Source organism: Urocitellus parryii, chromosome 3 (genome assembly GCF_045843805.1).
Source record: "Urocitellus parryii isolate mUroPar1 chromosome 3, mUroPar1.hap1, whole genome shotgun sequence".
In the NCBI taxonomy this organism is placed as follows: domain Eukaryota; kingdom Metazoa; phylum Chordata; class Mammalia; order Rodentia; family Sciuridae; genus Urocitellus; species Urocitellus parryii.
The window spans coordinates 115,132,132-115,158,940 of NC_135533.1; the positions used below are offsets into that span (position 1 = coordinate 115,132,132).

Consider the following 26,809-nt stretch of genomic DNA (forward strand, 5'->3'; position numbering starts at 1 on the left):
CCCAGGGGCACCCGGGGAATTCCTGAGGCCACAGAGAGGCCCTGGGTTTCGACCAGGCCAAATCACCCCCGTCCCCAGCCTCAGTTATCTGCCAGGGGTACAAGGACGTCACAAAGGAACGAGTGTGTGAAGGAAGACTTCCAGTACCCAGTGTCCTGAGGGCAGCGGGGTGTGGCCCAAGCCACCCACCTGTCACCTGTCACCATGGGTGTTTAAATTTAATTTTTTTTTGTTCCAACATATAAATGGCGAGACTCCATGTTAAAATTAGGATCTTCAGTTTGGCTTGAAAAATTAGATGAACGAGCTGACCAGGCCACTCTGGGCAGGGAGCGGCTGGCCGGCAGTCCTCCTCCCGTTTGTCCATCAGGAAATCCCTGGCCCGCCAGCCTGGCCCCTGAGGGCAGCTTCTGAAGCCTGGTCCACAGGAAGAGGACCTCAAGGCCATTCAGAAGCCCCAGGTGCCCAGGGCGCTCTGAGGGGGCTGCCCCTTGGGAAGCAGGGGTCAGGGCTCCCGAGGCCACCTGGGGTGCACTTGGCTTTGGAACTCTGCTCTGGGACCGCGCTCTCCACCCCAGCTCCCCGCCTCCTCTCTGCTTAGAGATGTGGGCACTCGTGGCACCGCCCAGGGACCCTGCAGCAGGGACAACTGATCACTCCCAGCCTTGTGCAGGCAGGTTCCTGGCCCCGTCCCTTCCTGCCTCCGCCTGGTCAGCTCCTCACTTATCGGGCAGCTGAACCTGGAGCCTTTCTGGCCTCTACACCTCTGGCCCCCATGGGGGTCTGGCTCTGCAGGTGGCTGCTGACTCAGATGCAGCCCCTCGGCTCTGTGCTGACTGCTCCTGAGCCAGAGCCCTAGGATCCTGCAGTTCTGGGCAGGGCCAGGGCCAGGGAGCTGGAGGACAGCAAACCAGCAAGTCATTAATAAGCTGCTCCAGGGAGGGGGTGTGAGGAAACTAAACAAGTGGGAAGGGTTATGCAAATGATGGGGCAAGTGGAGGAGAACCACAGGTGTTGAGGAGAGGCCCCAGGCCCTTTCTGACCTTGTCTGCAGCTGAGCCCCTTCACTGTCCCCAACCCTGCTGCACCTGATCCTGGACACCCAGGGTCCAAGACAGAAAAGGGTACAGTTATGTTGCCCCTAAGCGACCTGGTGTGCGGCCTTGGTCACAGTAGCCAGAAGAGTCGAGGACAGGGATTGTTAAAATATTGGAAAAACAGTCAATTCTGAATCGACCTGAAGCCTTTGACATGCACAATTTAAAAGTGATGGGCTGGGGCTGGGGCTGGGGCTGGGGCTGGGAATAGAAATAAATGAGTAAAATAAAGGCCCATCAATGCCTACAAAAATTTCTTTTTTAAAAAGTGATTCATTCACTCCACAAATCAGTGATGACCGCCTACTCTGTGCTGGGCGAAGTGCCCCGTGTCCCTGCCTCTCAGGAGCCTCCACTCTGATGGGTGGGGGAGGCAGACACCAGGTGATGGAGAGGCCGATGGGACCGGGCTCTTCTCTGGGCGCGGAGCTGAGGGCTGGCATCTGGGCGGAGATGCCCAGAGAGGACGCCTCCCTCAGCGGCTTCAGCCAACAGCCCCGGGAGCCCAGCCCAGAGGCAAATGGAGAGGCTCAGGTGGTCCAGCTCCATATGGTGCCCTGCAGAGTTCATGACTCTAACACCTGGTGGCTGTGACACCCTGGCTTTGCAGGTGGCTCCTTCTAACCCACAGGAAGGATTCCTCCTTCACTGACACGTTGCTAGTGAACAGCTCCCCCCCCCCATTCTGCCAATCAAAGCCCCAGAGCACAGGTTCCAGGCTGCGTCACCACCTCCCTGGAAGCACGGTGCCCAGACAGCCCGGACAGAGGGGCTCCTGAAGCAGAAAGCCAGAGACCACATCCCGGGTGGCATCGCAGAACAGAAAACAGACCCTAGGTTAGAACTGTGGATACACTGACACCCTCTTCAGGTAACGGCAGTGCACCAATATCGGCACACGCCGCACTATCCATCGCACCCAGGACGTGAGACCGGGCGGTGGGGGAGACTGCGTGGGGGACTCTATAAATTCTTCTGTAAAGGTAAGCTGTTCTGGAAAAGTAAGATCTATTTGGAAACTGCGCCTGCCCCAGACATTCTCACTTCCTCTCTGGGATAGCAAGGTGTGGAAGGGCTCTGCAAGCCGACTTCACAGGCCCAGGGTCTGGGACCCACTAACTGAGGAGGAAAGCCCGGCCTTCAAAAGCCAGGGTAATAGTCAGAAAGGGAGATTTTTTTTTAAAACCATGGATTTGGCTGATTTTAAAATATATTTTGATTTGGAGGATCATGACTAAGACCTTCCCAAACATCTTTCAGTGTGTGTGTGTGTGTGTGTGTGTGTGTGTGTGTGTGTGTGTTGCCTCCAACCAGGACCCCACCTTCCTGACCGAGCTCCTGGCAGACCCCACTAATGGACTGCGACACCATCTCCCTCTGGGCCTGGACGTCCCAGAGCCCTTTCTAACACAGGGACCCCGTAGGCACGGTCTATTGATGGGAGTTGGCCCATGTCCTGCTTTGCTGAGCAGGTGGCAGGTGGGTCCCTGCGGGGAGATCTGTCCAGCCCCTGGGGCTCCTGGTCACGGGGAAGCAGTCCGTGGCCTGCAACTCCTGGATTCCTGGCGTGGTGAGGCCGGCATGATGGCCAATTCCCATCCAGGCCCAGAGGCTGAGCCTGTCGGGCTCGCCAGGGCCACTCCAGCAGCTTCCTCTCCCCGTGCCTGCAGCCAGGCGGCCTTCAGAGTCCCCCTCCCGGGCGCAGCGGGTGACCGTCCCTGGCCTCGGCGCTCCAGTGCGCCCACCCCCCACAGAGCCACGCCCAACGGCCGCGCCAATCCGAGCGCAGCTCACCAGAGCCCGCCCCGTCTCCCTCCCACCCTCCGGCCGGTGAGCGCCAGGCTCCGCGACGGCAGCGATAGGAGACTCCAACAGGTGGAGCTGATCTGGAGGCCGGGTCTGGCACCGCCTGGCCCTCAGTCACTTCCCCACACAAGGCTGCCACGGCGGGTTACGAGGTACGATCCCATGGATGAGGGGCACGGGAGGCCGCTGCAGCCCCTCCAAAGTCCCCACCGAGCCAACTCTGCAAAGCACGGCAGCGGCTGTGTCTCCCCTGCGGAAAGCGCTGGGTGGAACCTCAGTGGATGCGTCTCTGCGACAACCCCGCAGAGCCTCTTGAGTGCTAAGGAGCGGCGAGATGTCAGTCAAGGATGAGCCCCAGCAGGCAGCGTTTCCGGGGCTGTGTGACAGCAGGGCACAGTATCTTCATCTCGTGCTTGAAATCTCCTGGAAGATTCCATGTGCACCAGGAGGGGGCACTCAGGGACCTCACGGCATCTGCTCCATCTCTCAGCACCCCCTCCCTCCCACTCTTCATCAGCCCCACGGTCTGCTCAGGTTTCCGGAAAGAGTGCCTGGCAGCCCACGCTGGGCCTGTGATGTCACCTCGCTGGGCCTCCTTTTCTTCACCTCTGAAGGCGGGGATTAAACGGGTTCACACTCTCCGGCTCCCTCTCCAGCGGAGGGGACGCCAGTGCCCGCAAGCCCGAGCAGCTCCACGAGGGGGCGTGCGTGCGCCTGGATGTCCCTGGTGCCAACAGGGAGGTGTCCAAGCCTCAGTGCCCGGGAGCTCTGGGATGCAGGATGCGTCCTTTCACCCAGGGACCCTACTCCCAAGAGAGCACCTTCCCTTCCTCAGCTGCCAGGGATGAGACCACAGGCCAGAATTCAATCCGGGTGTCACCTACCCTGCTCTGAGCCTCAGGTTCCGAATCTCTAAAATGGTTACTCCCAGGTACCTCAGAATGCAATGAGGTCACTTGGGAGAAAAATACCAGGAAAGGGGACTCAGCAGGTGCCATATGGGTTCCTTCTGGACAATGGGCAGCACTTAAGCATCTGCTGCACAGAAGCTCCGTATCTAATATACAGTCCCAACAACAGCAGCAGACCCCTGTAAAGCACCTACTGGGTGCGGGCATTGCTCACGGTGCCTTATTAAGCTCACCGCACTCCTCACAAGAAGGCCCCATGATTATCCCCATTTCACAGATGGGGAAACTGAGGCAGGGAGCTGTTAAACCACACCAGGTTACACAGTTGGGATTCTAGCCAGGCCTCTGGCATAGGTCATGCACTCTTGTCTGTCTGCACATTACACTTCAATTGTTCATCATTTTTCCAGGTAACCAAAGGAAAAGTAGAAAGGTAAATTGGATTTCATCCAAATTTTAAAATGTGGTACATTAAAGAACACCAACACCAAGGAGAGCAACAAGACAACCCACAGAACGGGAAAGAATATTAGCAAATGACTATCTGATAGGAGACTCGTTCAGAACAAATAAAACCTGGGTTGTATGTGGACATGAAGACCACGGAGATCCAAGCAGCCTGGTTTTAAAACAGACAAAGGGCTTCAACAGGCATTTCTTCAAAGAAAATACACAGTGGGTCACTGAGCACACAGAGCTGCTGGACGTCATTAGTCACCAGGGAAATAAAAATAAAAGCCTCCATGGGGTCCCCTTTGTACCCACTGGGGGACTATGACTGAAAACACATGACAGGCCCAGTGCACGTGGGCAACTCGAGCGTCGGGGCACTGCTGGCCAGACTGCCGGGCAGGACAGCCACGGTGGAAGGTGGTTCGGTGGTTCCTCAGAGAAGGAAACAGAATTACTAGTGACCCACCCCCTCCACCCCCGGGCAGGAGCCCCGGGAAGGAAGCAGGAGCAGGAACCGACGTTTGCACACAGCCCTCCAGCCCCCCTCAGCGGGGAGAGGGAACAGCCGGCGCCGGCCATGGTGGAGTGGACCTGCAAACCCGAGCCTCGATTCAGGCCCGCGGCAACCTGGGTGAAGCTGGAAGACCCTCAGCCACTGCTGTGCGAGTCCACTTATGTCGACACCGAATAGGCACATTCAAAGGCAGAAGGCAGGCCGGGGCTGCAGGGGCTGGCGGGGAGTGGCGGGTTCGGCGCCTTGGGTGCAGTTTCTGTTGGGAATAATGGACGGTTCTGGAAGTGGGCCGAGGACAAGGGCTTAACGACACTGGGCTGCATGCTCCAAATGGTGAAAATGGTCGGGATTTGCTATTTCTATTTAACCGCGGCAATAAAATCCTACAGGTTTGGGCTGGATCGCTGCGGTTCGCTAACTGGCCTCGGGGCTCCCGGTCACCTACTCCAACCCCCGGTCCGCAGTGTCCAGCAGAGGGCGCTGCAAGCCGCGCCTTTGGTGGTTTGGAACCAGCTCACCGGATCTCCTGGCTTCTCAGGGCCTCCTGGGTAACACCAAGCCGCGGACTCTGAGTGCACGGTCACCCTCCGCACTCCAGCTCCAGTGACATCACCACCATGGTCACCCAACAAGTCCCAGGGCCTTTGCCCCTGCTCTGCCCCCTCTGCCTCTACATGCCTGGGTCTTTCTCCTTCGGGTCTCACTTCCTCAGAGAAATCCCCCTGACCACCTGGTAGGAAAGAGCCCTGCGGTCACTCCTGACCCCGGGAACGCATCATATTTCCTTCACAGCCCTCCTAGAGTCTTGGTCCCTCCCTGGCTATCTTTGAGTGCCTGGCACCACACACCAGGCCTGAGCAACAGAGGGGCGGCCATGCCTTTCCTATTGCTGAACCCCAAGGGTCACTGCTGCAGCTTCTGATGCTCAGGTGCCCATTGATGCCTCCAGATGCATGTGAGCGTGAGTACATGAATCACCAGCACCTGTCCTCCTGGGTCACGTACCTGCCTGGTTACAGTCTGGGAGTGACACATTTTGAGAGCCTTGATTAATGGATTCCTTGCTCATCTCCTTAGAGCTTTGCATGAATTAATACCTGGGGGAACGACAGAGGTGGGCCTGTGTATGAACACATGGGTGGGTGAGTAGGAGGTGGGTAGGTGGACAGGTGGGGCACACACAGGTGGGTGGGTGGAGAGGGAACCAGGTACCCGACAGACACACAGCACACCCTCTCTGGCACCCCTGGGCCTCACATTCACTACCCAGGAAATGAAAACTTTCTGGTCTGGCTGGTTTTAATCCAAAAAAATGAACTTTAACCAGCTGAGCTAGAACTTGCTCAGCGTCCAAACCCTCCCAGCCCAGCAGAGAGGAGGTGAGAAGCGATTAACAAGTGGAAGGAGACCCACGTCAGGATTCCGAGCCTCCGAGGAGCCCGGAGCAGCCCAGTCTCTGCCGCCATGAGTCCCACAGCCCTCTCCCATGGGCAGGTGCCCCTCGGGGCTCCCCGCTGGCCCACCCTGCCTGTCTCCTCCACCTCGGCCCCTGCCTTCTCAGACCTCTGCTCCCCCCCTCCCCCGCAGCTGGGGGCCTTGAGGGACTGAGCCTGCCCACCTGCCACCCGGTGCTCAGCTCACTCCCACCCCCCAGCATGCGGAGCAAATTTTCTCTCTTGGCCCATACCCTGACCTGGTCCTTCCTTGTTAAGAATCGATGGTCCCAATTCTCTTTCATTGTGTGATGAACAATGCTACTTGTGAAATGATCGGTTGCCATTCCACCTTGACCAACTTCATGCCAAAAGCTGGAAGACTTGAACCCTGACTTTGCCAGTCTTTCTTGCTGTGAGGTGGGGCCATGTAACCTGGTCTTACCCATGATATATAAGAGAACCATCTTCTCTGCTTCCCTGGCTAACGTGCAGACTCAGTGGGGTCCCCCACTTCTTCCTGCCTAAGAGTGGAATTGGTTCCTGGAAGAGTGGCAGCCATCTTGGCACCATGAGGCAGGGGGCATGAAGGAAGCCCAAGAGACACTCAGCAATGCGGAGAGGAGCTAGCAGATGCCCACTCTGGACATCCTGCTGGGTGAGGCAAGAAAGCAAATTCATCCAGTGAGCCACATTGGGGGCGGGAGCAGTGCCTGAGGGTCTACATTCCAGGCAAACATAAAAATACACGCTCTTTATTCAATCAGTATCTTTGATGAGCTGTTTGGAAGTTGTCCTGAAACCTTTCACTTTGATCTTTTCATTCCCATGTGGATGCCCTGTCAACCAACTGAAATTTAAGTCTCTCCCACTGGGACTAAGGATGTGTCCCCTCGGGAGACAAGTTCTTCTTAAGTTGGTGACACAAGAACTGCTATTATCCTCAGAATCCAAATCTGGTTCCCCATTTCCCAGCTACTATGCATCCAGTCAGAGTCAAAGAAGGTCCCGGGGCCTCGCCCACCGTCCAGGACTCTCCTTCCTGCCTCTAACCTGGGCCCAAGCGCTGCTCACTGAGGCCAGCCTCCTCTGACTGGTCAGGCTGCCTGCTCTCCTCCGAGCGAACACGGTCCGCGACCGAAGACCTGCCCCGGGGGGCAGACCTTGGCCTCGACCATGGTGGGGGGGCCTCCCCGACAAGCACTTACCCACCTTCTCATAACCTGTCCCACTCATAACCAGAACCACGGCCTGGCCCCACACCTGCGCACACGGCCAATCCAGCCTGCTCCCTGCGCCCCAGCTCCGGCCGCCGCCACATCTGCACATGCGCAGCCCCACCTGCGCTCCTCTCCTCCCCCTCATCCCAGGAGACCCCCAGGCATCTCAGGACCCCTGGCCTGTCAGCGGCAGGAGGCTGAGGGAGAATCTCCAGCACCCTCACCCAGGTCTGGCGCACAGTAGGTCCGACAAAGGCATGAACTCAGAGCCACATCAGCCCCCCGATACCAGCAGACCAAAGTCTCGAGGCAACCGGAGGCCCACCCTGCCCCACAGGGGACACGTGCCTCTGCAGTCACCCGTGGGGTCTCTGGGTGGAGCACGACCCAAGGCCGGGGTCCACAGCTGAGCCCCTGTGTCTGTGTCCCCTGCGAGATCATACAGTGCAGAGCTCGCTGGCCTGGAGGACAGGCGCCCAATGGCAGATGGGGGTGGAGGTCTGGCTCAGCACTTGGGTGGGACAAGGGGCCTCGTCCAGCTATGTCCCCGCCCCGGGACCTTGGACAAGGCACTCACCAGGCCTGCGTTTCTTCGAGGGCAGAAAAACATCTAAGATGAGGGCCGCCTTCCCTTCCCACCAACTCTTGTAGAGAACAATGTAAAAGGCCTGAAATTGAGTATTAAGAATAAGGCAGAAGGCAGCGGCTCAGGAGGCTGAGGCAGGAGGATCGAGAGTTCAAAGCCAGCCTCAGCGACAATGAGGCGCTGAGCAGCTCGGTGAGACCCTGTCTCTAAATAAAGTACAAAATGGGGATGGGGACGTGGCTCAGTGGTCGGGTGCCCTGAGTTCGGTCAACGGTACCAGCAGCCAGAGCAGAGGTGGTGCCGAGCTTCCTGCCCTGTGACCCCCGGCTCCAGCCTCTACCTGCACCAAACAGGGCCCAGAGCGGCTCCAGACCCAGGGCTCCAGAGGGCCCTACTGGCTCTGGGCCACAGCGTCCCCTGTGAAGCGGGCAGGGACTGTCTCGTGGGGCCGCCCTGCTATTCCTGGTTGTGTCCCCTGTGGGAAACTCCCTGCTCCAGCAGGGGCAGGGCCAGGCCAGCCGGGCCTCTGCTCAGGCCCTGACCAGCCTGAGGCTGGCCAGGACGGGTGGGCCTGTACAGATCCTCAGGCCACCGGCCTGGCAGGTCCCCAGCAGCCTTTGGAAGGCAGCAGCAGAACAGCGGGGCCAACCCCAGCTCAAGGAATATCACATTCCCAGCCTGAGGAGGCCCAGGGTGCGGGTGTCCGCTTTCCTGGAGCAGCTGAGGCACAAGCCCTGCAGGCCAGGGGGGGGGGCAGGGGCTGGCAGGGGGCCAAGCCAGTCCCAAGGCAGGAAGCTCCCAGGTCCAAGCTGGGAGCCTCACAGGCCCCTTTTCCATTCCTGCTCCCCTGACTGCTGTGTGGCTGTGATCAAGTGGCCTAACCACTCTGGGCCTCACGTTCCTCCTCTCAGGATGGGATTCATGCTCTTCAAGTGAGCATGGAGTGGAAGTGACAAGGACCAACCCGCAGGCTCAGAAAATGAAGGCAATGAACCGAACCCAAGCTGGAAAGCAGCAGCATGGCCACTGGTCAGCCAATGGTGGCACAGTGGACAGCACCATCAGGGTCCCCTCTGGTTGAGGAAAGGCGCACCAACCACAGAGCAGCGGGGCAGCCAGCAGGGGTGAGGGCCCAGGCCTCACCTGGAGGATCCCCCTGGCCAACATGGGAGCTCTTTGTGGAGAGGAAGTTGGGGAGGGAGGAAGCAGGGCACTCGGCCCCTGCAGAGGAAGCGTTAACTGAGAACTTACTATGTGCTGGGTAACCTCTGCAGTGATGCACAAGAATACTCCTGAGGCCAGAGAGAGCTGTCTTCATCTCAGAGAAGGAAAGCCAGCCTCGGGGAGCCTCCTCCAGCCATGTCCCCTAGGTCACACAGTGGCAGGGCTGGAATGGGAACCCCCTTCTCTCAGCCTCCATGGCCCCAGACTGTCCCTCCCAGGTGGGACCACTGTCCTCTGGTGGTCTCTCCCTGTGATTGCAGGCACAAGTCCTGAGAGTACCTAAGGGATCTGAGGTCAGGTGCTACCAAGAGGGCTGAGTCCCACCCATCCATCTCCAGAGGACATCGATTCAGGCAGGGTGACCCAGCAAGGGCCTCAGAGCCCAGAAGGAGGGAGCCAAGGCAAGCTGCTGCCAGCCGAGGATGCCAAGAACAAAGGCTGGTCCCTGGTCTGTGTCAGGGTGAAAGAGAAGGAGCCGGTGGCCAGGGAGGACTCTAGCACGAGGAGAACTATAAAAAGACAGGTTTAAAATGCTTTTCTCCCCATCACCTTCGACTTCGCCCACACACCCCAGTTCAAGTGCAGTCACAGAAGCCCAGGCAGGACCCCTGAGGGGCTGGCCACGAGGGTCAGAAAGGAACGTGGAAGAGAATGTCCAGCACCAAACCAGGCTGTGTGCAGTGCGCGCATCTGGGATCACGACGCTTGCCAGAGCTTCTGGGGCTGCTCAGCAGCCGCCTCCTGGAGTCCAGGGCCTCCCGGGCCCCCTCAGCCCTACAATGACAGCCCTCCACTTGGTGGCGGCCACTACACCAGGCCCTAGCAGGAGCCCCGCCACGGCCTCCTCGCCCCACTTCACAGAGGAGCACCTGGAGGCTCAGGGAAGAGTGGCCTGGAGCCGGGAGACGTGGGCCTGGGGTTCAGGTGCCACTGCGTCCCCGGCCGCGGGCCCAGCCTGGATCTCACGAAGGAGTCCCGAAGCACCTGCTGCTGGGTCGCCTCCTGCCCTAGCCCCCGCCCCTGCGGAGCCCGTGACCCCGCCGAGGCCAGGAGCAAGCAAGAACGCGACAGGTCCCCAGGTGTCACGGCACTGAAAAGACCACCAAGACCATCGGGAATCCCGGAGGTGGCGCCTGCCCTGGCCCGGGGCCGCGGAGACTCCCGGAGGAGGACTTCCCCGGGAACGGCTCCTTCTGCCCAGTTCTGTCCACCAGCGAGCGAGGGGACAACCGCCCCTGGGACAGGGCAGCGCAAGCCCGCGGAGGCTCACACCCGCACGGCCCGACCCTCCCGCACTGAGTCCTCCGGCCCCACCGCCCCGTGGAGCACGGCCGTCCAGCCTCCGCGCGCATGCGCAGCCGGGCCTGCCCCCCTCCCCGCCCCCGCCCCCGCCCCGCGCGCCGTGCTGTAAGCCCGACTGTCACTACGGAGGGCGCCGCTGGGCGCTGGGCCCGGGGCGTGACCCGACGCCATCCTCACCCGGGGGTAAAGCAGCAGGTCCCCGTCTTCCAGCTGAAGACACCGACGTGCACAGAAACCAGTTCAAGTTCTCAACATCGGAGGCAGAAGCCAGCGCGGGGGTTCGAACTCGGGACTTTTGGCCCCAGAACCCCCCCCCCCCCAGGGCGCACCAAGCTGCGCTCCCTCTGCACAGAGCGCGGGAACCGAGGCGGCCCAGGCCTCCCCACAGAGCCCGCAGACACCTCCCCTCGGAGCCGGCGACCACCTCGGTTCCCAGACAGCAGCCGCGCCCCCCGCCCGCCCGCAGCCCGAGCCTCCGGGGCAGGTTCCCGGCGGAGCCTGATCCCGGGCCCCCTGGGCTCCTCTCCAGCCACGCCGCGGTCACTCACCACCAAAGGCCCATTCCTCTTGTCCTTGCAAAAGCTGTGACTTCTCTGAGGTCCCGAGGCCACAGGGGATCCCTGTCGAAGTGGCTGTTCATTATCCTGAAGGACATCCCCCGGCTCCAGGCCCCGCGATGGCACCTGACACAAAGAACGCAAGGGAAGGAGGTTACAGGGGGGCTGTGCCATTTACAGGAAAACTGGCATGCCAGGAGGGTCCACTGGGGCAAGGAAGAGTGTTGAACCACCAGAGATCCCCCAACCCTAATGGTTGGAGGTAAGTTGTGGCAGCAGCCAGCCTAAGTCCAACTGGTCCGCCTTAGCCCCCTGTGTGACCTTGGGTGACTGCTTTACCCTCTCTGAGCCTCAACTGTCAGGAAGCAGATAATAACAGTAGCCAGCTTCTAGGGTACATGAGAAAAACAAGAAGCCACATGCAGGACGCAGTACAGCCGCCAGGTGGCAGGCGTGCACGAGGCCTGAGCCCAGCCATGGGGCCTGTAGGAGGCCCGAAGGTCAGCCAGCCTCGTACCGCCTGCGGGGATGCTTGGTGCGTCCACACTCACGCCCAGATACAGAGGCCCTGCCAGAGTGGGACTGCGCCCTGGCTCCTCTCCTCCGCACTGGGCCGTATTTCCCACTTGGTTACACAGAGGGACGCCGTCCGGCTCCTAAACACAGGACTCCACAATCTGTATTTTACTAGCCTCACCCCTGTGTACACCAGGAAGGGAGGCCCAGAGAGGGGAGGGGCCTGCTTAAGAACACACAGCGGCAGGAGGAGAGGCAGGATGCCCCCGGCCCTTCCTCACAGCCTATGGGACACCCCCTCCCTCTCCACCTCCCTGCCTACCCTGAGCCAGCCACACAGCCTCCTAAGCCACTCTCTCTGCCATCTCCCTTCATGCCCGTGAGGCCACCCCCAGAGCTCTCAGGCTGGGCTCCAGCAGACAGACCCGACTGCTGCTCACATGGCCACCCAGCAGCTCAGGCCTCTGACCTGCACCAGGAGCCCAGGACAGGCCTCTCCCTTCCTCCTCTCCAAACTCAGTCCTCATCCCAGCCAGGCAGGCCCAGGCCCTTGGGCTGCCTCCACATCACACCCCTGCACCCCCAACTAAACAGAGGCCCTCCTGCAGGACACCTGCAAGCCTCACATCCTGTACCAGAGTCAACTCAGCTAAAGACCTAAATGTAGGGGCAAAAACTAGCAAACCCTTAGAAGAAAACCAGAGCTCTTACATGACCTTGGATTTGACAATGGCTTCTTAGGTATGTCACTGAAAGCATAAGCCACAAAAGACAGATAAAATAGACTCCATCCAAATGAAAAGTGTTTGTGCCTCCAGGGACACCATTAAGAGTGGAGAAGCAACCCACAAAATGGGAGGAAATTTCCACACATACTGACTTGTATCCAGAATATATAAAGAGCAATGGCAATTCAATAATAAACAAACACCCCAATTTTAAAACAAGGAAAGCATCTGAATAGGCAGATGCATACAAATGCATACAAATGGCCAAGGGGCACACGAAAGGATGCTCAATTCCATGAATCCTGAGGGAAATCCTAGTTGAAACACCAATGAAATCCCACTTTACACCCCACCCACTAAGATGGGTCACCAAAAACAGGTGGAGAGGACGTGAAGACGCTGCTACGGGGAACATAACATGGCGCGGCTGCTTTGGGAGACAGGGTGGCGAGTTCTCAAAAGTGAAGCCTGGAGTGGCTGTCTGGCCCACTGCTAGGTACACACCCAAACAAACACACATGTCCACTCAAAGACGCACACGCAGATGTCACAGCAGCACCATTCTTAACAGCCCAAAGTGGACGCAACCCGAAAAGGCAGTCAGCCCAGGAATGGATAAAGAAAATGTGGGCTACACACAGGGAGTACTATGCACTCAGGAAAGAGGCTAGGCTCAATGACATGGCCAAGCAGATGAACCGGCAAAACCTGCCAGAGGAAGCAGAGTGGGAGCCGCGTGCATTCAGTCAGGGGACACGTGTAGAACGGGCTCTCCAGACGCAGTGGCCCAGGACTGGGGGTGAGGAAGAATCGAGCCACAGGCTGGTGGGTTCTGGACCATGGCGGCCTCCCGGCCTCCTGGCCTCCACCTCGGCCCTCAGTCCACACTCACAGAGAGCCAATGGGGAGGTGTGTCTCTAAGACACAGAGGGTGACAGTCCTTCAGTGACCTCAGCCAGGTCTCCTGCTCGGGCCTTGCCCCCCTCTCCATCTCAGCTGGGCCCCAACCCCTGCCCACTGAGGTCCCTCCAGTGTCCACGGGACAAGCTCCTCCCCTGGCTAGGCACCTTCACCCCAGCTCCGGCCAGCCCCCCGTCCTGGCCTGGAGGGAGCCCTTTGTCAGCCCAGGTCCTCCCGCCTCTGTCCCTACCTGCCCAGCTTTCTGCTCCCCAGATGACCAGATGCCTGCCCCTTCCAGACCCCGCCGTCCACCCGAGTGTCCACAGGGAGGGAGACGTCTGTGTCTGTGGGTCCCACCTGGGGAGCCACATGTGACTTCTAAGTGCCTGGACGTGGCCAGGGGGTGCAAGCACTGACTCATCCGTGTATTTCATCTTTAATAACTTAAATAACCTGGGGTGGCTTCCTGCAAGCCTGGAGCCAGGGCACCTAGGACACAGCCTAGTGCATTTATTACACATAGTAAATGAGGCCAGGAGGGTGACCCCCAGTAGCTTCCCCCTGACTTCCTCCTGCTTCCTCCATACCAGGACCCAACGGTCAGAGGCTTGGCCCTGCATTATTCCATAATAAATCTCCAGGGAGCCGCCCCGCCCAGAGATGAGGAAATGGAGGCTCAGAGAACTCCAGGGAGGGGCCCAGAGCCACCCAGGCTAGAGTTTATCCCAGATCTGCCCAGTATGCAGTCCAGGGCTGCTTCCAGGAAGAAATCAAAACACACAAGGGCAAAGGGTTCATTCCTTAATAAAGAGCTCTCAGAAATCAATAAGAGGGCCACAGCCCAGAAGAAAAGCAGTGGAACATAAACAGGCAGGCTACGGAAGGAAGTGCAGATGACCTGCCCCACTGGACAAATGCCTCCTCACTCAGGAGGAAGCTCACCAAGCCACGCTGAGAGGTGAGGGCACTGGTGGGGGGTGAAACTCAGAAGGCTGACACGCTGGGTCAAGATGAGGGCAGCGGGCCCTGGAGCAGGCGCTGCTAGACGTGCAGACAGGTGCATCCCTGCTGTGGCACGGCCAGCAGGGTCCTGCAGAGACCGCCAGCTCCACACTTCAACAGGTGATGGCCATTTTGCAGCCACGGAGACCCGCAGGTGTGCAGAAGTCTGCACGTACCGAGGGGCCTGGCTCGTGACAGGGTTTTGTCCTGATCAACCCACGATACGCTGCACATGCGCATCGAAATGCCCGCCCTGCTGCTGCGGGCACCACGAGGCAGGACCGCGGCCCCACCACCCAGGAGGAGGCCGGGCTCCCACCCTTCCCACCACAATGCAGCTGAAAATCATCAAGTCGAGCCATCCTGAGTGGGGGCGACGTCTGTTTGCAACATCAAATTGTCAGAAATATCGTCCACCTGGGAAGGTCACACAAACTGTGCTACGTCCCCAGGCCCTCGGAAAGAACAAGGGTGGCCAGGCGTGGTGACCTGTCATCCCGGCGGCTCGGGAGGCTGAGGCAGGAGGATCCTGAGTTCAAAGCCAGCCTCAGCTAAAGGAAGGCCCTAAGTAACTCAGGGAGACCCTGTCTCTAAATAAAATGCAAAACAGGGCTGGGGGTGGGGCTCAGGGGTCAAGTGTCCCTGAGTTCAGTCCCCAGTACCTGCTGCCCCCCCCAAAAAATAATCAAGTTGCAAGATCTTTCTGTAGGATGCTGTCGCGTTCCCAGATGAACTGCTCAACCGGTGTCTGACCTGTGTCCCCACCTGAGTCTACACCAGGCCCCGCCTCTGGCCCGGGCCTCGGGGACTGGCACTTTCTTCACAGGCTGCAGAGCAGCATCCTGGGCTCCTACCGGGTAAGATGCCCTGGCTAGCTCTTCCCCAGCTGGGCGAGCAGAGGAGCGCCTGGCCATGAGCAAAGGTGTCCCAGGGACACATCGTCGGCGGCGAGAACCACTGACATGTCTGGAACGGTCCCGGTTTCTTTCTCTGGGGGCAGATTCCGTTCTACCGCTGATGTCCTAGAATATTCTAAATTTCAAACGTTGCCCAAGCAGGCCCTACCTCTGCAACAGAAATGACTATGGAACATAAGACTGTCCCAAAGGACATAAAAACCTGGGGAAGCTGCATGTCTGTTTGTCTGTCTGCTGTGGTGCTGGGGTGGAGCCCGGGGCCTCGGCAGGCCAGCCACGCACCCTGCCACAGAGCCCCAGCCCCAGCCCAAGTGACCGAGGCCGGCCTTGAGTCGGTGATCCTCCTGCCTCAGCCTCCCTGCGTAGCGGGGGCTCCAGGTATGCACCACCCCAACTGGCGCGCACCTTTGATTTCTCATACACCTGCAAGGGCTGAATTTGTAACAGTCAACATTTTGTACTTTTGAATTGGATTTTGGTTTTTGTTTGGGTTTGGGTTTTTCTGTTTGGTTTGGATTTTTTTTTTTTTTTAAGATAAAAACCAGAGATCTTTGGGTGGGAGAGAAGAGAGCGCCAGGGAGCAGGTCCACGGCTTCCAGGGCGTGTGGTGAGAAAGCGCCTCCCCTACAGCAGCCCGGGGCCGCGGGCTCCGCACACCTCCACAGCCTCCCTCACCAGGCCACCCGTGCTCAGGCTGCTGTGGAGGCTCAAGTGCCCCCTTCACATGGCTTCCTGCAGTCACAGCCCCAGGCGGGGGACAGGCGGCCATCCCTGCCAACCTCGATCCCAGCTCCTCCTCCCCAGAGTCCCCGCCGGGGGACCCCACCATCTTCCCAGGAGGGAGCAAGCCTGAGTGTGGTTCATGCCAAGATCAGGTGCCCCCAGAGCCCGGGCCGGGAGCTGGGCCTGGCAGGTGGCTGAGCCTGCTCTGGTCTTGTGGGGGACCCAGGCATGGTGGCCTCAGCACCACAGAATAGTCCAGGACCATCTGCCAGCAGCAGGGATGGGATTTGGAGCTGGAGATCACCAGTGCCTGGTCCCCCAGGAGGGTGCCATCTCCAGAACACCCCCCAGTTTCCCCCACCTCCAGACCCCTGCGAGAGCCCCACGACCCCTCCTCTGCCCACCCAAGTCCCCTGGCCCCTGAAGGTCGGGCTCAAGCCAGGCCCTCCTCCACAGGCCCTCCTGACTCTTTCCTACAGCCTGCTTCTGTACCGTGTCACTTCCTGGCCTTGGGTCGCGGGCCCATCTCCCACAGAGCTCAGAAGCTCCCAGACAGCTCTGTGGCTCCTTGGGCCCCAACATGGCCAGTTAGAAAGTGGCCCACGAGCATGAGGTAAAAACCAGGCCAGACCTGGGCTCGGACACCAGCTTTGTCACTTACTGCTGTGTGACCTGGGACAAGTTACTGAACCTCTCAGAACCTCAACGTCTTCCATCTGTTCGGGAAGACCACCACACCCTATGGACATTGTCAGCGCCCTGCCTGACACTCAAGTATGTGCCAGTGGCAGGTGGCTCCTCCAGCACTGAGCACGGTGCTGCAGGACAGGGGGTGGTACACTCATTCCGCAGCATTGCTTCAATGTTCACAAGGTGGTGAGCATGAGGCTGTGTACTGTGGATATGACAAAGAGCACAGCACACCATATACAGCAGGTGCTCCGTTAAGGCTTGCACCGATGCTTCATTACCATCCTTCTAGCCAGCGGCCTGAAGGGGCTGAGGGAAGCAGCAGACAACGGCGTTTTAACATGAATCGCCCTCCTTTCCTAATGGGGGGATCAGACACACGTTTGGATCTTCACATTCCCTTAAAAGATGAGGCCTGTCCTCTTAGGCCTGCCATTCTCATGAGTCAAGAACCAGCCAGAACCGAACAGCGGTGGCCCCTCCTGAGCGGGCAGGAGACTCTGTCTGCCACACTCCCCGCCGCTCCCTGCAGCTCACACTCACCTGACTCCACTCCTTAGTGCCCTTGTGTGACTCACACAAGACCTGAGTTTGATGCCCGAGACCTGGAGGCTTAATCATGGTTTGAAAAAAAAAACAAGAGAGCTTTGACTCACCTTGTGGCTGTCCTGAGTCCTCGGCTCCCACCTCCGCGGTCCTGCTTTGGCTTCTGAACTCTCCACGGGGAGGCTGAGCCTCCCTCTGGGTAGCTCTGGCCTCCTCTCTCTGGCTTCCTGCATGATGGACAGAGCCTCCTGGGTCCTGGCACGGGGCCCCTTCTCGGAGCAGGACCTCTTGACGTCCGGCACCACCCTTCCACAGGGCTGTGGGGGGCCGCCCCCCGGGGCCTCCTCGCCCTCCCCAGTGGACTTCCTGGGAGTCCTGTTCTTGTGGTCATCGGCGGGTGATCTGGGTGATCCCCTCACCCCCCCGGCCGGGTCCTCGGGGGCAGGGGGCCTGCGCTCGACAGGGCAGTGCTGACACTCGGCCCCGAGCTGGCTGCCGGAGGCCCTGCTTTCATTCTCGGTGACCCCCAAGACTCTGTGCCTGGGACCTTCAGGGACAGGAGAGGCCGCAGGACATTGCTCGGCGGGAGTGGACAGTGGCCGAGCCCACAGAGGGGAGCTAGGCTTGGTGGCCGGGGCTGGCCCCGGGGTCTCTGCTGGCGGCCTGGGGGAGCTGGGGCTGGACGTGTGAAGGGGTTCGGCCAGGCTGGCTCGCTTCCAGACCCCCGCAGCCTCCTGGGGACTCCCGCTGCCCAGCTCCTGCCTCCCCAGCCGGCCGGGCCTCTCGAGGGGCGAGCTGCTGGGCTCCGTGGTGGGGCTGCCCCTGCGCTCCTGGGCCTCGCCCGGGCCTTGGGAGCAGTGCCCCTGGTACTGGGCCATCAGGGCGTCGATGTCGAGGACGCCGGGTCTGTAGCCATCCCTCATTTTCCCTGGGTACGTCTCGCTGACCACCTCGGTCCTCCTTCTGACCAGCAGGCCGCTGGCCTTTGGCAGACTCCGCAGGGCCGGGGTAGTTGGGGACACCTTGTTTCCACAGTCCTTCCAGCTGCTCTGAAGACCCCCGTCATCTCCTGACCCCCGCGGAGTCGATAAAGCGTCCACGTCGATGATCCTTTCGCGGGAAGGGTCTGGAGTCCCGTCCCCAGGGGGCGAAGGGCGGTCTGTGGGCTTCGGGGCCCTGGAGACATCGGTCCCCTTGACACCCTCTGGTCCCTGAGCCCAGCTTCTCCTGGCCGCAGTCGCCTGTGGCTCCCCGTGGTTGGGAGAAACCGAAGCAGACGTGAGAGAGTGGGATGAGGGGGGCGGGGCCGTTTTTCTAGAATGTTCCAGTGAGTTCTCAGGCCCGAGCTTAACGACACTTTTTGTCTTTTGAATATCAGGAATCTGATATGTTACTGCAAAAAACGTCACCCTGGGCTCCACGGATGACGCTGGCTTCACTGCTGGGGAGGTCCTTGAGGGCCCTGGGGCCTCCTCCTGGGTCTCCCGGGCGGGTGGGGTGGGGGGGTTCTGGAAGGCACTGGCCGTGGGGCCCAGGGAGTCGGTTCGCCTCTGCTCAGCTCTCGCAGTGGTCTCGGGGCCCAGGAAGCTGAAGTCATCGAATTTCACGTAGTGGGGTAAAGTCCGCCGCCTCCACCGGTCCACCCTCCGGGTAGTGGGACTGGTTTTCCACACCTTGGCTTCGGGGACCTGGGCCAGCCCTGGGTCACCCGTGCTGGCAGCCACCTGAGGCCCCTTCTGCACAGGCTTCGTCTCTGGGCACGGCTGTGCCGGGGAGCTCAAGGTCCTGGCCGGAGGACCCCGGAGGTCCCCCTGGGAGGGAACCTCTCCTGCCACCAACACACTGACCCCCCCAGGGCCCCGGGGTTGGGCCTCCCGGACCGAAGCCTGGACAGTGCTGGAAGAAGTGGCCTCAGGAGCACAGGGCGCTGGGCTGACCCCCACAGTGGCTCTATGCAGATTCGCCACCGTCCCACCGGTCCATCGGGGCGACGGGCAGCTGCCTCCAGGCATGTCCTTGGGCTCCCGACAGACAGGCCTCCAGCTGGCCTCCTGCCCCTGAGCTTCCCACATCAGACTGGCCCTCTGGACACACCCCAGGGGCCCGTGCGGGCTGCGCTCCAGGTCAGAGGAGGTGGCCTCCTGGGACAGCTGCCGGTCCTTGGGCAAGGGCTGGGTCCGGCTGCTTCGCAGTGTGACAGCCTTGGCCTCGGGCACGAGGGGGACAGCCTCGCTGTGGGCACGCTCCCCGACGGCGAGCACCACGTCGTACCTGGGCTCCACTCTGGGCCACGCCGGGGGGGCTTCCGAGGGCCTCGGGACAGGGCTGTTGGTGCGTTTGTCACCAAAAGGGTATTTTTCCAGGACGGGTGTGTGGCCCGGTCTCGGCTCCCCATCGGCCAGGGAGCCTCGTCCCAGCCTCCGTGGCTCAGCGCTCTCGGGGCTCCTGGGGTTCTCCTTCCTGGGGACCGTCACTGCCGGCCAAGGGCCTTTCTCGGGCCTGGGTCTGGACTCTGGGAAGGGCGGCCCCGCCCCGTTATGAGGGAGCGTGGCCGAGAGGCGGTGTCCCGACAGGTCAGCCACCAAGTGTCGCTCCACGTGGTGCTCGAACACAGTGGCCCACACCTTCTGGAAGCTGCCCTCCTCCTCCAGGGTGGCCTCAGGGGAGCCTGGAGCCCCGGAGGAGCCGCCACCCCGACAGCGGCTGGGGACCTGGTCAGCGCCGTCCTGGCCTGCAGGCTGCCTGCCCTTCTTCTGGGGGACCTCAGGCTTCCAGAGGGTCCTTGGGGAAGTCCGTCCATTCAGACTCTGTCCTTCCTTCTGCTGGAGACACAAGCAAACAGGCGGTGTTAACGCACTCAGGGGGACAGGAAGGCGTGTGGCAACCCTGCGGCCACTTCACCATTAAACCACTTCACACCCCGGGCAGGCAAGCGAGGGACACGGACACCGATGGCGGCTACTGCAGAGGACACAATAGGAGGATGTGGAGAACGGGGCTCAGCTACGGGGGTCTTAAGACCCTTTCTTCCCTGGATGGCCAGGTTCTTCCCAGGGTTTCTCTGCCCACATGCACAAGTGAGCAATAAAGTTCTGGAAGCCCAGCTTGTAAAAGCAGAAGAGCACACGAACAGCCTGGGCCCATCAGAAGGCACCGGCTACTTCTCCAACACATGGTGCTGGGAGAACTGGACATCCATGTGCAACAAAATGAAATTAAACCCCTGTCTCCCACCGTGCACAGAACTCAAAGTGGATCAAGGACCTAGGAATAAAACCAGAGACCCTGAGTCTAATAGAAGAACACGTAGGCCCTAATCACCATCATGAGGATTAGCCCCCAATTTCCTTAATAAGACGTCTATAGCACAATAATTAAAATCAAGAATCGATAAATGGATGGAATCAAACTAAAAAGTTTCTTCTCAGCAGAAGAAACAATCTGTGAGGTGAACAGAGAGCCTATATCCTGGGAGCAAATCTTTACCCTTCACACATCAGATAGAGCACTAATCTCTAGGGTAGATAAAGAACTCAAAAAGCTAAGCACCAAAAAAACCCCCAAATAATCCAATCAATAAATGAGCCAAGGACCTGAACGGATACTTCTCAGAAGAGGATATACAATCAATCAACAAATATACGAAAAAATGCTCAACATCTCTAGCAATCAGAGAAATAAAAATCAAAACTAAGATATCACCTCACTCCAGTCAGAATGGCAGCTATTATGAAGACAAACAAAATAAGTGCTGACAAGGATGTGGGGAAAAGGCACACTCATACACTGCTGGTGGGACTGCAAACTGGTGCAGCCAATTTGGAAAGCAGTATGGAGATTCCTTGGAAATCTGAGAATGGAATCACCATCTGACCCAGCTATCCCTCTCCTTGGTCTATACCCAAAGGACTTAAAAACAGCACACTACAGGGACACAGCCACATCAATGTTTATAGCAGCACAATTCACAATAGCTAAACTCTGGAACCAACCTAGATGCCCTTCAGTGGATGAATGGAGAAAAAAAATGTGGCATCTATACACAATGGAATATTACTCAGCAATAAAAGAGAATAAAATCATGGCATTTGTCCCAGTGTGCAGAGCTGTGGACTCCCCTGTGAGCTTTCGCCACGCGCTCTCCGTGTCGGTCACGTGTCCCTCAACAGAGCAGCTTTCAGCATCAGGAGCTCACAGAGCACCGGGCGCACGCAGTCATGCCAAGGGCTGACCCAGGAGCCTGTTCTTACTGAACGATGACACAGAAACACTTGTAGGCAGTGAAATTGCTGCCAGCTTCCTTCTTTCTTCTGCTGGGTGACAAGTCAAGGTGACGAAGGAGGGAGAGTCATGACAGGGTAACCTGAAGGACTTTTTTTTTCTTGGTACCAGGGACTGAACCCAGGGCACTTGACCGCTGAGCCCCACCCCGGCCCTTCTCCTGTTTTATTTAGAGACAGGGTCTGAGGTCCTTATGGCAGAGGCTGGCTTTGAACTCGCGATCCTCCTGCCTCAGCCTCCCTAGCCGCTGGGATGACAGGTGCGTGCTACACGCCCAGCTTCAGGGACTTTTAATGTCATTTAAACCCAAGTTTGGGGTTTCACTAAGGCAGGATTCATGCAGGAAACGCAGGCCCTCTTCCTCCTAGCACAGAGGAAGAAAAATAACCACCACCTGCCGGTCACTCTCAGAGTCCCGCCTGACACCTGGGGATGGAGACCCACCAGCGTCCTGCCCAAAGCCCAGCCACCACTCACCTCGGCCGTGGGCTCCTCAGGACGCTTGGGGCTGGGCACAGCAGTCTTCTCACACCTGATGTCGCTACTGGAGGCTGAACTTGAAAACCTGGTACAGAGACCCGAGTCACTCGCGTGGAGCCAGCAGCCGGCCCCCGGGCCCCCCGCAGCCCACTCTGCTTCCAGCTCAGGGGCTGGTGAGATCACAGGCCTCCCAGGCCAAGCCGCAGGACACCTCCTGAGGGTCGCCAAAGGAGGGGGCGGGGCAGGGCCTACGCAGGCAGAGGTGGGGTGGAAGGCGCCCAGGCAGGTGCGGACACCCAGTGCTGTCCCAGCTCAGGCCTGGGACCTCACCTGAGCCTGTTTCCTGTCTATAAAGTGGGGATAATGAGCACCTTCTTTTATAGGGCAGATAAGAGGCCACCCACGGCCCTAATAGCTACACGGAGGCGTCTGGGGAGAGGGGACGCCAGGGAGGGGTGGCAGCCCCAGCCCCAGTCCCCACCTTAACCCTGCCACGAGCCTCAGGCAGTGGCCGTCACAGCCGCGCGTGAGGCCTCTCTGGGTGGCCAGAGTCTAACCGAGGTCCCTGTGTGCCTCAGTGTCCCCACTTATGAAGGGAGAGAGGGAGGAGGGCGGGTCCTTCCCTCTCTGAGGTCTCCTCGGTGGACGCCACCTGCAGATGTGGCACTTGCTCAGTTCAGGGCGGGGTAGGGGTGCTGTGTGGAAGAGGGCGGGGGAGACCAGCCACTTGGAACTTGACCCCAACTCAGCAGGGGAGGGGTCTGCTTCCGGGGAGGTGGGGCTGGGATGGGTCCTGTCTAAACTCCCTGCCTCAATGTCCCCTTCGGTCAGATGACCACCGGCCACCTGGGGCAGTCCCGGGCCCAGTGAGCGGAAGCTGGGGAGGCCCTGGCACAGGTGCCCTCTTCTCTGTCCTCGTAACTCAGGGCCCTGAGGCCTGCCTGAGCCTGAGAACCCTGGGAAGCTTCTAAAAATGACCCAGCTGGGCGCGGTCACGCCTGTCCTCCCAGCAGCTCAGGAGGCTGTGAGTTCAAGGCCAGCCTCAGCTACAGTGAGGCCCTGAGCAGCTCAGGGAGACCCTGTCCCTAAATAAAACACAGAATAGGGCTGGGGTGGGGCTCAGGGGTGAGGGCCCTGGGTTCAATCCTGGTACCAAAAAAAAGAGAAAAGACCCAAACATGAGCACCCCCCCCCAGGCCCAGTGACTAGAAGTGCTGGGGGTGCAGCCCAAGCAGGGGTCACATTTCCGGGGTGATTCTAGTGTGTGCGGGGCCTGGCTGGCGGCTTGGTTCCCAGGTGAGAGGGCAGTCCACCTGGAGGCCAGCTCTGAGGCTCCTCCCTGGACTAAGCGTGTCAGTAGCATGGGTGACACTGGCGAGCAGGGTGGCAGCTCCCTGCTGTGGCCACTCTCTGGTGAAGCAGGGTGCCTGGGCAGTGGGCAGGGCTCAGAGCCCTCACTGACCAGGGGCCTAGCCAGCAACTGAGCCAGGACACCCGGTGGCAGGAGGCCCCGCTCTGGGCTGCTCAGGGTAGGGGTGGGGGTGGGGGACAGGGGCTCTCCCTGCAGCGAGTGTCAGGGAAGGACAATGAGGCTCACCAGTCTCCCTGGCTCCTCTGGTTTGATCTGGGGGCCCGCTCACGGAGGCTTGGGCCTAATCTCAACTGTCGTTGACCTTGGGGAGGAAGGCCTGGCGGTGACAACACTGGGCAATGCCAAATTGGGCAGCGGGGAACAATCTGTCCCACTGTGGGGGAGGCGGAGGGTCCGAGGAGGGCAGCGACTCCCACCTGCTCTCAGGGCCGAAGATAAGCTGGCCAGGAGGAGCCCAGGCCCTTGAACCCCGTCCCCCGGGGCGTGGAGGAGGCGGTGGGGGGGGAGGTGGCCACTCACAGTCTGGTCAGATCTGCCGACAGCGGCCGCGACGACGGGAGCGTCCTCCTCCTGAGCTCGGGCCTCCCTCTGGAGCCCTCCGCGGTCCAGCCTTTGATCCGCTCCTGGACACTCACGCCCCCCTTCTGGGGCGGTGGCACTGTGGGTGGGGACTGAGGGGTGGCCGGTGGGGACTCGCGTGCTGCTGCGGGGCCCGGGGGGCTCTCTTCCCCAAACAGGCTCAGGCGCTTCTTGACGCAGCCCCTGGAGGGCCCCGCTGTCCCCGCTGCGGCCTCCCTGTCGCCCCCTCTGCTGTGGGCCTCCACGAGCTCCGGGCCCCTCGCTGACCTGGGCAGCGGGGACGGGGGCTTCTTCTCTGGCTCCTGGCCCAGGCTGGCTTTCTCCTGCTGGGGACGTGGGTCATGTCCAGGGCCCGCCCTGGCCGGGTCCCCTGGGCTCCTGGGGCTGCCCGTCTCTTCCTGCCTGAGAAGCCTCTTCTTCCGTTCACGGATCTTCTTGGCCACCTCCAGGAAGTCTGCGTCTGGGTCCCCAGGGGGACCCTCGGCTCTGGCAGGCCACCCCCTGTCCAACCGAGGCTCCGGGTTGGCCCTGTCTGTCCCCTGCGGCCCCTCACGGGTCCCCTTCCTCGGCAGGGCTTCCTTGTTCTGGAACGGGGCCGTGAGGTCCACGGACATGGGCCGCGGCTTCCTCACCCAGGTCTTCTCGGGCGGGGCCGGGGCCACCTTCCCCGACGTGGCCCCTGCGCCTGGGCCCGGCTTCGGGGGCTGAGCGGGCTCCAGGAACATGGCCGAGACGGGCCTTCTCTTGGGGCGAGGCCTGGATTCTGCTGGGGGACCTGTGGGGTCCTCCTCGCCGCCCTCTGGGACCGACTGGTCATGGGTGGCCTCCTCTTGGGGGACGGCTGGTCGCGTGTCCTGTGGCAGTGACGCCGGCCGGGGAAGGGCCCCTGGGGGCTTCCGGGCAGGCTTGGCGGCCACCTCAGGCCGGGAGCTGGGAGGAGACTCGGGGGTCACGGCCACCGTGTCCTTGCTGAGCCCCTTCCCCAGGGTGGGACCAGTTCTGGTGGCTTCAAAGAGAAGTGCGGTGCCAGGGCCGGGCCGTGGGCAGGCAGCCTTGCTGAGCGGGGACGGGCCTGTCCCCGAGGCCACTCCACCGCCCACCCCCTGCCCCCCCAGGCTGGGCATCCTCCTGTCCAGGTCACAAGGCCCCGCGGGACCCGGCCGGGCGGGCCCAGGCCACAGGGCTGAGCTGGGGGCCTTCCCGTCGGGGGCCTGGTCCTTGGAGAAGGGCCGCGGGGCGAGCCTGGGCGCGGGGAAGAGGCCGCCCGGGCTCCGCAGGGGGCTCTTGCCGTCCAAGATCCGGGCCGAGGGCGGCCCAGGGGCGTCCCCCGCGGGGCAGAAGTAAGTCCTCTTCAGGGCCTCCTCCTTGCCCATGTCCCCGAGGCCCGGCACTGCCGTCAAGGACGGTATGGAGCCCACCTCGACCCGCGTCACCATGGTTACGGCTGAGGCTCCAGGAGGATCAAGAGCATCGGGAACGGAGAAGCGACTGCTTAAAAAAAAAAAAGTCAATTTAGCAAACAGTGTCTGGGTCCCAGCAGGGGGACCCCAGACCTGAGCCCCGGACCCCGACCTCCCCAGGCAGCCTGGGGACCCTACCTCTGAGCTCTGGGAAGGGTGTGGCCTGCACAGCCCCTCACGGGCTGGACCAGGGCCAGCATCCTGTGGGTCTTTCCTGACTCACCAGGTCTCCAGCCAGGTCTTAGAGGCCAGGACCTCTGCCCGACAGATAAGGAAGCCAGCCCAGAGAGGCCCAGAAACAGGCCAGAGGGCGCTCAGGAAGCCAGAGGTCAAGTCGGGATCTGAACCCAGGCACACGGTCCAGCCCGAGGCCCCATGGGCGTGTGGTCCCCTCCCCCCCTGCTCCTGTGGCGCTGGCTGTTTCCCATCCCAGGGTCTGTCAGGCACCCTGGAGGATCTGCATCACAGCCCTGTGCTGAGCACCAAGCACAGAGAGGGTAAGTGACCGGCCCCAGCTCACACAGCTACGTGAACCAGGGGTTCCCAGAATCACAAAGCTGGGGAGTGGCCTGGAACCCATGCCATAGTCACCACCCCAACCTGGCCGCGGGAGCCTCTTGCCTTCCCATGGGCACTAAAAATCAAAGCCGCTGTTCCCACTCAGCCTGCTTTCACTCATCTGCTGTGGGGCTCTTTCTGTTGAACACCTATTTTATGTCCCTTCCTCTTTTTTCCCTTTCTTTTAACCAGGGTGCTTACCCACTGAAAAATCCCAGCCTTCTTAATTTTTTTATGTAGAGACAGGGTCTTGCTAAGTTGCTGAGGCTGGCCTTGAACTTGGGATCCTCCTGCCTCAGCCTCCCAAGCCACTGGGATGACAGGTGTGTGCCACGCGCCCCACCCCAATCCCCTTCATATTCTTTTTTTTTAATATTTATTTTTTGGTTGCAGTTGGACAAAATACCTTTGTTTTATTTATTTATTTCTATGTGGTGCTGAGGATTGAACCCAGGGCTTCACATGCGCAGGAAGAGTGCTCTCCTGCTGAGCCACGACCCCAGCCCCCTTCCTATTCTTAGTAAGAGTAAAACTGACCATGACAGCCCACCTTGGAAACGAGAGCTCCATGCGGTCTATAACTCTCACCCCCACAACCCTGTAAAGTGGGTCCACAGATCAGATTCACCTGCCGAGGCTGCAGGGGGCAAGGCCCTGGTTCACCCAGATAGGAGACCACGCCTCCCCCTGCCTTAAGCTTCAAACAACTCAGAAAGGCAAGAATTGTCATCTTCTTTCTTCTGCAGATGAAAGGAAAGGGCCCAGAGAGGTTACCCAGCTTGTTTATTATCACACAGCTGTGGCTTGACCTGCGGCTGAACGGGTCACATCCAGCCCTGCCTTTAAAACAATATTTTTCTGATTCCTTTCTGATCTTAAAAAGTGGGCGCCCTCACTGTTCGCAATCCCCACGGGCTCCAGGCCCGTGTTGTCTTTCCCTTAAAAACTGCCCGC

The 26,809-nt window shown here is 60.1% G+C and overlaps 1 protein-coding gene across 3 annotated transcripts in view; it reads right to left on the bottom strand.

Moving 5' to 3' along the window:
- Kiaa1671 (KIAA1671 ortholog) overlaps positions 1 to 26,809 on the bottom strand; it is a 139,683-nt gene that overhangs the window by 74,342 nt on the left and 38,532 nt on the right. For all 3 annotated transcript variants that reach the window (XR_003302567.2, XM_077796032.1, XM_026408544.2), the window contains exons 2-5: positions 23,778 to 25,325; positions 21,884 to 21,971; positions 17,236 to 19,947; positions 11,095 to 11,229 (exon numbers count right to left, since the gene is read on the bottom strand). Coding sequence is in view for 2 of the 3 variants with exons in the window: in XM_077796032.1 (XP_077652158.1) it covers positions 11,095 to 11,229; positions 17,236 to 19,947; positions 21,884 to 21,971; positions 23,778 to 25,273 (4,431 nt within the window). In the remaining variant the exon portion in view is untranslated. The remainder of the gene's footprint in view (positions 1 to 11,094; positions 11,230 to 17,235; positions 19,948 to 21,883; positions 21,972 to 23,777; positions 25,326 to 26,809) is intronic.